At 28.1% G+C, this 11,626-nt stretch overlaps 1 protein-coding gene across 1 annotated transcript; it reads left to right on the top strand.

Annotated features, from left to right (window-relative positions):
* Positions 1–2,649: 2,649 nt before the first annotated feature.
* On the top strand, positions 2,650–11,377 carry LOC135954721 (lysosome-associated membrane glycoprotein 5). Its single transcript, XM_065504942.1, has 5 exons — positions 2,650–2,866; positions 6,735–6,817; positions 6,891–7,139; positions 7,263–7,672; positions 11,208–11,377. Exons 1-5 carry the CDS (start codon positions 2,773–2,775, stop codon positions 11,248–11,250), a joined length of 879 nt encoding a protein of 292 aa, XP_065361014.1. The 5' UTR covers positions 2,650–2,772; the 3' UTR covers positions 11,251–11,377.
* The last annotated feature ends 249 nt before the right edge of the window (positions 11,378–11,626 follow it).

The following is an 11,626-nucleotide window of genomic DNA, read 5'->3' on the forward strand; positions in this document are numbered from 1 at the left end:
GAAACGACAATTGCACATCTGCTTTCATGAGTAATTGATATATTGGCTTTTTATTCTTGTATTGAAATTAATGCGCGTGCTCAACATTTTTTTCGGCTCAAGTAAGAAACAAAATTTGGTACAGTTACTTGGCAGAATTTAATGTTTGGTTGTTTTATGATTATGTACTACTGGTCCACATTACCCGACAATAACTATGTACTTTGTATGCCATCTATCTAAGCCAAGAACGCGACTTTTTAGTTTGTATTAATAATAATATATTAAAATTAAATTTTTTAATCATTCATGATCAGCTGATTCATGAATTTTATGTATCAAATACTAGTCCACATTACCCTCATATAGTGGTCCATATTACCCTCCAATTTTTTTAATGCTGGTTTTTGGGTTCCTTTCAATATTTTCACATAAATTTTTTATCCTTTGACGTAAAAAATTTTCAACTGCAAAAACAATTAGAGAATACATTAGCTAATTTATTGCTTCACAACTTTTTTAATATCCATATATATTGTGGCCAAAATTTAGAAAAAACAAAACGGTAGTCCACATTACCCGAAGTTACTCTAAGTGAACGAACAAATTTACAGGAGATCTCATGGAGCAATTATGTTTTGTTCGATCACTTCGGTTTAGTGTAATAACGACATACTTAAATAACTAACAATTTCAAAACATCATAAATATGTTAAATCGGCTGGAAAATATCTGAAAAAAACTGACATCTATTGTATGTTTTTAAGCATTTGTATAAAAAACCGAAAAACATACTATCACAAAAATTAGCATAACTCATTCATTCCTGAAGTAAATGTAAATTAAGTAAGTCCTTCAGATTTTTGGATGTTGTAACTTTAAGAATATCAATAAAATAACCAATTGCATCAGTTGAGAATGGCCATACCGATTTAGACAATTTTTTTTTTAAATGTTGGTCATAGTCCAACTTAGATTTTTAAGGAATGAAAAATTGACCACGCCCACTTTTATACCCACTTTTTTCGATTTATCTAAAATCGGAAAACGGCTGCACCTATTTGGCTAATTTTTTATTTAAATGTTCATAGTTATCCAATTTAAGTTTTTACTGAAGGAAAAATTGACCACACCCACTTTTTTCGATTTATGTATCTAAAATCGCTCATATTTCTGAACAAAACTCGATTTTTTTTATAAAAAAACTCAAAATATCTAAATTTGCTAATAACTTGGCCAATAAGCGATTAATCAAGAAAAGCAGTTCGATCTGTGATCACTCATATTTCTGAACAAAAATCAATTTTTTATATAAAAATTCAAAATATCTAAAATCGCTAATAGCTTGGCCAATAAGCGTTTAATCAAGAAAAGGAGCTCGATCTGTGATCACTCATATTTCTGAACAGAAATCGATTTTTTTATATAAAAACTCAAAATATCTAAAATCGCTAATAACTTGGCCAATAAGCGTTTAATCAAGAAAAGGAGCTCGATCTGTGATCACTCATATTTCTGACAAAAAATCGAATTTTTATATAAAAACTCAAAATATCTAAAATCGATAATAACTTGGCCAATAAGCGTTTAATCATGAAAAGGAGCTCGATTTGTGAGCACTCATATTTCTGAACAAAAATTCGATTTTTTTATATAAAAACTCAAAATATCTAAATTTGCTAATAACTTGGCCAATAAGCGTTTAATCATGAAAAGGAGCTCGATCTGTGATCACCCATATTTCTGACAAAAAATCGTTTTTTTTATATAAAATCAAAATATCTAAATTTGCTAATAACTTGGCCAATAAGCGTTTAATCAAGAAAAGGAGCTCGATCTGTGATCACTCATATTTCAGACTTACTTTTTTTTTTCTTTTTAACTATTTTTACCCATTTCAAACCGCTTCTCTCAAATTCACAAATCGAACACAACCATTTTTTTTAATTTGGACAGGACAACGTCTGTCGGGCAGCTAGTTACATAATAATTTAAATTGTTTGTCTCATTTACATCAAATGGTGCAAAAAAAAAAAGTAATAATTATGCCGAGTGTGTAGATTACAATAACATGATATGCACTTTTGTCTGTTGTAATAGGACTTTTGTTTTTTGCTTGGTAAAAAGTAAGAGTACACTATTTTACTGAATTGAGCAAAATATTGAAAATTTCATTCATCCTTATTTTGTCTGCTCAATACAAGAATCTACACACAAACATATATATTTCTAATGTGAATGATTTATACAAAATACTCCCTTCCAGGTGGTCTGGTAGTGTATCAAATCTACAACAACTATTATTATTATTTGAAAAAAAGTACCGAAACAAACTAGTACTAAATGGCCGCATTTTGTTTTGTAGAATCGGTCCCATTGAAATCATGCAGTTGGTCGATTTTACACATTAATAATTATGTATATTGGGCGTGTAGCACAGACACAAACCCATATTTATTATGTTCATATGTATACAGTTATCGTATATTTTAATATACCAAATGTATGGACATGCGCTCTTTTAGTTAGTTATCATTTCCTTATGAATTTAACATTCAATCTAATGTCATTTTTATATCAAGTTAATTCATTCATCATTTGTACGCAGGACTTGTATAAGGAAAGTTTGATTTCAAAATACGGGAGTGTTATAAAGAAATAGTTTAACTTAATAAACTTAATAAAAAAAAATAAAATAAAATTGAAAAGCAAAAAAATTCAATATTTTTTAATTCCATACAATCGATTTATTGAAAATTTCTTCATATCAAATACGTTTGAGAATTTTTGAAAATGACCAAATTCTTAAAATTTTTGAGTCCATCAAAATTAACTTCGCTACGCAATGAATTTTTGATAATTACAAGTATACTTTTCTCTTTACTGGGTAAGTAAGTCAATCACAAATTGTGATGACTGACTATGACGGCAACTGCAGTGATAATGGAGTAAAATGTGTTGCGCCACATAAAACAATTTTAATATTTTTCTCAAATGTGTATTGTAATAATTTGTTTTTTAAAACCTTTTCTTGAAAAATCTATAAAAATACAAGTACATATATTTTTCATTATTACATGTTTATGTATTTGTTCAAATATGATAGAACTTTAAAGGACATTATGTTGTGAATTCTTATTTAAATAATTGATTTATTGCATAAGGATATATGTATGTATGTATGTATGTATGTATGTATGTATGTATGTATGTATGTATGTATGTATGTATGTATGTATGTATGTATGTATGTATGTATGTATGTATGTATGTATGTATGTATGTATGTATGTATGTATGTATGTATGTATGTATGTATGTATGTATGTATGTATGTATGTATGTATGTATGTATGTATGTATGTATGTATGTATGTATGTATGTATGTATGTATGTATGTATGTATGTATGTATGTATGTATGTATGTATGTATGTATGTATGTATGTATGTATGTATGTATGTATGTATGTATGTATGTATGTATGTATGTATGTATGTATGTATGTATGTATGTATGTATGTATGTATGTATGTATGTATGTATGTATGTATGTATGTATGTATGTATGTATGTATGTATGTATGTATGTATGTATGTATGTATGTATGTATGTATGTATGTATGTATGTATGTATGTATGTATGTATGTATGTATGTATGTATGTATGTATGTATGTATGTATGTATGTATGTATGTATGTATGTATGTATGTATGTATGTATGTATGTATGTATGTATGTATGTATGTATGTATGTATGTATGTATGTATGTATGTATGTATGTATGTATGTATGTATGTATGTATGTATGTATGTATGTATGTATGTATGTATGTATGTATGTATGTATGTATGTATGTATGTATGTATGTATGTATGTATGTATGTATGTATGTATGTATGTATGTATGTATGTATGTATGTATGTATGTATGTATGTATGTATGTATGTATGTATGTATGTATGTATGTATGTATGTATGTATGTATGTATGTATGTATGTATGTATGTATGTATGTATGTATGTATGTATGTATGTATGTATGTATGTATGTATGTATGTATGTATGTATGTATGTATGTATGTATGTATGTATGTATGTATGTATGTATGTATGTATGTATGTATGTATGTATGTATGTATGTATGTATGTATGTATGTATGTATGTATGTATGTATGTATGTATGTATGTATGTATGTATGTATGTATGTATGTATGTATGTATGTATGTATGTATGTATGTATGTATGTATGTATGTATGTATGTATGTATGTATGTATGTATGTATGTATGTATGTATGTATGTATGTATGTATGTATGTATGTATGTATGTATGTATGTATGTATGTATGTATGTATGTATGTATGTATGTATGTATGTATGTATGTATGTATGTATGTATGTATGTATGTATGTATGTATGTATGTATGTATGTATGTATGTATGTATGTATGTATGTATGTATGTATGTATGTATGTATGTATGTATGTATGTATGTATGTATGTATGTATGTATGTATGTATGTATGTATGTATGTATGTATGTATGTATGTATGTATGTATGTATGTATGTATGTATGTATGTATGTATGTATGTATGTATGTATGTATGTATGTATGTATGTATGTATGTATGTATGTATGTATGTATGTATGTATGTATGTATGTATGTATGTATGTATGTATGTATGTATGTATGTATGTATGTATGTATGTATGTATGTATGTATGTATGTATGTATGTATGTATGTATGTATGTATGTATGTATGTATGTATGTATGTATGTATGTATGTATGTATGTATGTATGTATGTATGTATGTATGTATGTATGTATGTATGTATGTATGTATGTATGTATGTATGTATGTATGTATGTATGTATGTATGTATGTATGTATGTATGTATGTATGTATGTATGTATGTATGTATGTATGTATGTATGTATGTATGTATGTATGTATGTATGTATGTATGTATGTATGTATGTATGTATGTATGTATGTATGTATGTATGTATGTATGTATGTATGTATGTATGTATGTATGTATGTATGTATGTATGTATGTATGTATGTATGTATGTATGTATGTATGTATGTATGTATGTATGTATGTATGTATGTATGTATGTATGTATGTATGTATGTATGTATGTATGTATGTATGTATGTATGTATGTATGTATGTATGTATGTATGTATGTATGTATGTATGTATGTATGTATGTATGTATGTATGTATGTATGTATGTATGTATGTATGTATGTATGTATGTATGTATGTATGTATGTATGTATGTATGTATGTATGTATGTATGTATGTATGTATGTATGTATGTATGTATGTATGTATGTATGTATGTATGTATGTATGTATGTATGTATGTATGTATGTATGTATGTATGTATGTATGTATGTATGTATGTATGTATGTATGTATGTATGTATGTATGTATGTATGTATGTATGTATGTATGTATGTATGTATGTATGTATGTATGTATGTATGTATGTATGTATGTATGTATGTATGTATGTATGTATGTATGTATGTATGTATGTATGTATGTATGTATGTATGTATGTATGTATGTATGTATGTATGTATGTATGTATGTATGTATGTATGTATGTATGTATGTATGTATGTATGTATGTATGTATGTATGTATGTATGTATGTATGTATGTATGTATGTATGTATGTATGTATGTATGTATGTATGTATGTATGTATGTATGTATGTATGTATGTATGTATGTATGTATGTATGTATGTATGTATGTATGTATGTATGTATGTATGTATGTATGTATGTATGTATGTATGTATGTATGTATGTATGTATGTATGTATGTATGTATGTATGTATGTATGTATGTATGTATGTATGTATGTATGTATGTATGTATGTATGTATGTATGTATGTATGTATGTATGTATGTATGTATGTATGTATGTATGTATGTATGTATGTATGTATGTATGTATGTATGTATGTATGTATGTATGTATGTATGTATGTATGTATGTATGTATGTATGTATGTATGTATGTATGTATGTATGTATGTATGTATGTATGTATGTATGTATGTATGTATGTATGTATGTATGTATGTATGTATGTATGTATGTATGTATGTATGTATGTATGTATGTATGTATGTATGTATGTATGTATGTATGTATGTATGTATGTATGTATGTATGTATGTATGTATGTATGTATGTATGTATGTATGTATGTATGTATGTATGTATGTATGTATGTATGTATGTATGTATGTATGTATGTTAAGTTATTCATGGAATAGTGTTGTATATGGATCGAATTACAATGATAGATAGGTAATTTATCTAACAATAAAGATTTCAGGCCATAAAGGAATATGTACACTTCAAATGGACTGCGTGCACATTGAGAAAGTAACAAAAAGGAAAATACGATAAAAATAGAAAAAAAAATGAAGAGATATTGGGATGAGAGGGAGTAAATTGCGATATTTTTCGTTGTAAACGTGTAGGAAAATCGATTTTCTCGTTACACATTTTACTCCATGCAAAAGTGCGACTACTTATTTTGCAACAATATTATAGAGTCCTGAATACGTCAAACATGATTTTCTTAAACTGATTTATTTAAATCGGCTAAATTCTTTAATACTGTTTAAAATAAATAATAAAAACTTTTTGGTTATTCTTTTTGCGTCTGCTATTGCTTATATTAAGTTACATGCTGTCAAGGTCTACAATTAAGCGCATTTACTACCAAAACTCCCAGGGTTACCAAGTACACAACTAAATCACCAGCGGTAAGTTTAGATTTAAGATGCAATAAAGTCGACACTTTCTATTTTAACGCTTATTTTTTATGTCCCTTTCTAGTCGTCTGCTATGAATCATGATGCCACAGCTTCCATTTATCGTTTTAATGCCACCAATGGAATTACCTGCATCCTTATTAGTGTTGATGGATTAATCAGTATTAAATATCGCAATAAATTAAATGAAGATGTAGAGGCTGATCTATATTTACCCGACGATCCCGTTCTAAATGGCGAATGTGTAGAATCAAATTTGGAAATATTGTCATTAGAATTTAAAGGATTTAAATTGCAAATGACATTCAGAAAGGTTAATACTCGTAATTGTTATTAAATGTTGCAATAAATTCATACGACATAAAACTGTTGAATATTGCGTAGCAACAATTTTTTTATACAAATCTAATAATATGTTATGTAAATTTATTTCTAGTCTTCTGGTGGCGAAGGATGGTATATCAATCTATTTGAACTGACATATTCATCCTCAAATTCTCTATTTGAACATCCAGACCGTCCTGGATTAGATGTTAAACTAACATCTCCTTCACATACACCCATGTACTTTCCAACGCCAGTGGGTAAATCTTATGTCTGCGATAAAGAACAAACTGTTGTAATGTATGCTCCATTGGACTCAGGAGACCAATCAGGTCACATTGCACGTCTATATCTGAGGGATTTACATATGCAAAGTTTTATGTTTAAGGAGAGCGGCAACTGGGGACCATCATTTCACTGCAGTGCTACAGGTTCATACAGGGATGAAACAGCACCATTGGCAGTAGGCACTGCTTTGGCGATAGCAGTACTATTGACTATTTCCGGCTATGGTGGATGGAGGTAAGTTCTACACTGAATTGCTTAAATATGTTGAGGAACCAAACCACAACTTAAGTTATCCCCAATGCTATTAAACAAATAATAATGGCCATAACGATTAAGGGTGTAATAGCAGAATTAAATAAAATTTGAACTTGCACCATGAGTATAATTTCCACATTTGTTTTTTGTGTTGAGTATATATATTCTGGATCGTTATGCATAGCGTCGATATAGCGGGTACGCCTGTCCGTCTTTCCGAAGCCAACAAATCTATATGCATATATATAAATATATGGATATTTGTATGTATGTGGGTATGTATGTCCCGAATGAACTCAGAAACGGCTGGACCGATTTTGATGAAATTTTCAGGGAATCTTCAGAATAGCCTAGATTTTTGATTTTCTGGCTGTGGGCGGAGGGGCGTGGCAAAATCAAATTTTTACATTATACTGCTAATGCCATATATATATATAAAAACCGGCTGGGCCGATTTTGGGTAATAGTGTAAAGTCAGATTTTTGATTTTCGGCCTGTGATAAACAATTTTATTTACTCTTGCATATTAGATGCATGAATAAGAAATTTCCGAAATGCCACTTCATGTATTAAATTTGAAGGTTGAATCACCGACATAGTCCGACACTATATACTAAAATCGAGATCGAGATGCAATATAAAGTATACTTTGGTATAACATTCGGCCAAATAAAGCATTATCACTGGTTTTCGATTAAAATGACAAATATCATTGTATGGCTGGTTTGGTTATTTCTTGAACTTTCTGTTTTTTTATGTTTTTATGTTTAAATCAAGGTTGGTTCCACTTTAGATATCCTATCGATTGATATAATTTTGATTATTGTTGTTATCGTTGTTGTAAGTTTTTCTACAAATATTCAAAGTGATATGTTGCATATTTTTAACGTCACTTTGCAATAAAATGATAAATATCATCATTAAATAAAAAACCTTGATTGAAAGTCACCATGAGTGGAAATTAAGTAAAAAATCTGTTTTTTATGAATTACGAAAAAATTGTGTTAAAAAAATATGGAACTACTTTAATTTTTTCATTACCATTTTAAGAAAAACAAAAACTAATGGCATCAAATGTTCAATGATAGCCGAAATTCATTTTACACTGAATTACTTTAAAACAAACAAGTGAAAGCGCTTTATTCGGCTGTGCCTAAACCTATGTAAAATTACATATGTAAATTAAAAATACATATGTTAAAATAATTATGTGAGTGAAGTTAAATACGCCGAGTTAAATATGTTTCGACGTTATTCGTTACGTCATTACGTATTTGCAAATATCTCCCGCGTATTTGAGACATATTTAGCAAATATGTCTGCTTTTGTGACAATCCTCAAAGAAACGCACATATCACATATCATATGAATTTTTTAAGTTGTGGCCCTACCAGAAAAGACTCAAATTAAAGGTAATTGAACCAGCTGACGGAATCCTTAAAACATTTTTTGAAAATGTAAATTTTTCGATTTTTAACGATTTTTCGAAAAGTCACATATGAAAATTTTTATTAAATTTTTTAAGTTGTGTCTCTACCAGAAAAGATTCCGAGACGGGACATACCTCAAATTAAAGGTAATTGAACCAGCTGATGGAATCCTTAAAACATTTTTTGAAAATGTAAATTTTTCGATTTTTAACGATATTTCGAAAAGTCCCATATGAAAATTTTTACTAAATTTTTTAAGTTGTGTCCCTATCAGAAAAGATTCCGGGACGGGACATACCTCAAATTGTAGGTAATTGAACCTGCTGGCAGAATCCTTCGATTTTTGACGATTTTTCGAAAAGTCACATATGAACATTTTAATGACTTTAATTTAATTTCAAATGTCAACAACTACGTTACGTTTTTTAAAAACAAAATTCTATTTTCTATTTGGGTCAAATTTGACCCGAAGATCGTTAACGTCAATAAATTTGAAGACCTTATGAAGGTAAAATTATCTCTTAGGAGTAAGTAAAACACAGTTTAAATACTTTGGAGTATATCAATTTTTTTTGTTTTTATAAAACTAGACATTGTAAATTATATTTTACTTTGTGTATTTTTAGGACATATAGAAAACAAAGCATTGAGTAAGTTTTCAGGCTTTCCAGATCACGTGTGACATTTTCTAAATATAAAAAGTCTAAAATAGTTGAAATATTTGTTTTATTTTTTTTTTGGATTTTGAATATTTTTTAAAGTTTTTAATACACTAAAACTCATAAAAAACACTTTTAGAAAAAACCGGCTATTCGAGGAGAAAAACCGGGATTCTTCTATATTCGAAATTTGAGCTTTTCAAAAAAACCGAAACCGACCTTGGCAAAAAAACCGGTTAAAACCGGTTATTAAAAACCGGGCCGATTACCCTAATACATATCAATGCACGCACCATGAATAATGATTTTATAACTTCATGTAACAAAAATGCACATACCAGGCCTAATATATATCGCAATATAAAATTTTTAATTCAGTTTTACACTTAAAATCATTTTTCCACAATTCTTGAACACAGTACCAAAATAAAACTGTAAATTTTCAAAGACAATAAAAAATAAATGCTGTAACCGAACTTGTTTTAATTTAAGCACATTAATAAGCGACACGTTTACGAACTAATTAAAATTAAAATGGCACCCATTCTGTTTTTCGTTGTTTAGTTATTCAATATATTTGTGTTGGGACACCGGTGTCCCCGTGGTCGTCAAAAGGTTAATGCATTATTTTGTAAGCCATCATTAAGTCAAATATAGTTCTAAGCTCGAGATCAAAAGTTCAACTCCCGCTTGGGGAAGAATTTTTTTATTTTACTTTTTCTTTGTAATTACTTTTTCTTTTCTGGTAGGGCCACAACTTAAAAATTCAGTAAAAATGTTCATATTTGACTTTTCGAAATATCGTTAAAAATCGAAAAATTTACATTTTAAAAAAATCAGCTGGTTCAATTTGAGGTATGTCCCGTTCCGGAATCTTTTCTGGTAGGGCCACAACTTAAAATTTAGTAAAAATGTTCATATGTGACTTTTCGAAAAATCGTTAAAAATCGAAAAATTTACATTTTTAAATAAAGTTTTAAGGATTCTGCCAGCAGGTTCAATTACATTTAATTTGAGGTATGTCCCGTCCCGGAATCTTTTCTGGTAGGGCCACAACTTAAAAAATGCATATGATATGTGATATGTGCGTTTCTTTGAGGATTGTCACAAAAGCAGACATATTTGCTAAATATGTCCCAAATGTAGACATATTTGCTAAATATGTCTCAAATACGCGGGAGATATTCGCAAATACGTAATGACGTAACGAATTACGTCGAAACATATTTAACTCTGTGTATTTAACTTCACTCACATAAAATAATTGCTTTCAAATTGTTGAATCAAAGAATATAAATTGAATGATTATTTTTTCCAACTTTCCATTTTTTTAATAAAATGGGAAAGTTTGGGAGCACATATTTAAATTAATCTTTTTTTAGATATTTCCTTTGAATGTAATCACATGATTTTTTATCTTTTCAGATATTTCAAAATTAAAAAGGTACAATATGGCACCATGGAGTAAATCACAAAAATTCTAAAGAACAAAATGCTAAACAAACAAAAATAAATTCAAAGGAGTGTGTGTAAAGATTATTTACTTTAATTATATAATACCATATATAATTTTAATAACATTATTATTATTTATTATAAAAATTATATAAAACAACCAGATAAAAGTAACTAATTTTAGAAAAAAAAAAAATGAATTGCAAATGTCTTCCATATTGTTAAAACTAAAAACAAATAATAAAAAAAACTAAAAAAAACCTAAACAAAAAAACACTTACAAATTATGAAAAACAAATTTTTAATTGATTTTTTAATAAATAATTTTTAAATTACTTATTTCTTAACATGTTAAGCACTTTATTTAAATATTTTTCTGAACTCAAACT

Source organism: Calliphora vicina, chromosome 3, assembly GCF_958450345.1.
Source record: "Calliphora vicina chromosome 3, idCalVici1.1, whole genome shotgun sequence".
NCBI classification, from domain to species: domain Eukaryota; kingdom Metazoa; phylum Arthropoda; class Insecta; order Diptera; family Calliphoridae; genus Calliphora; species Calliphora vicina.

Excerpts from the sequence above, each read along its gene's own strand:
- LOC135954721 (XM_065504942.1), top strand. The coding sequence starts at position 2,773 with ATGACCAAATTCTTAAAATTTTTGAGTCCATCAAAATTAACTTCGCTA. Across the intron at positions 7,140-7,262 it reads TGCAAATGACATTCAGAAAG|TCTTCTGGTGGCGAAGGATG; the intron begins GTTAATACTCGT and ends ATTTATTTCTAG. Across the intron at positions 7,673-11,207 it reads TCCGGCTATGGTGGATGGAG|ATATTTCAAAATTAAAAAGG; the intron begins GTAAGTTCTACA and ends TTATCTTTTCAG.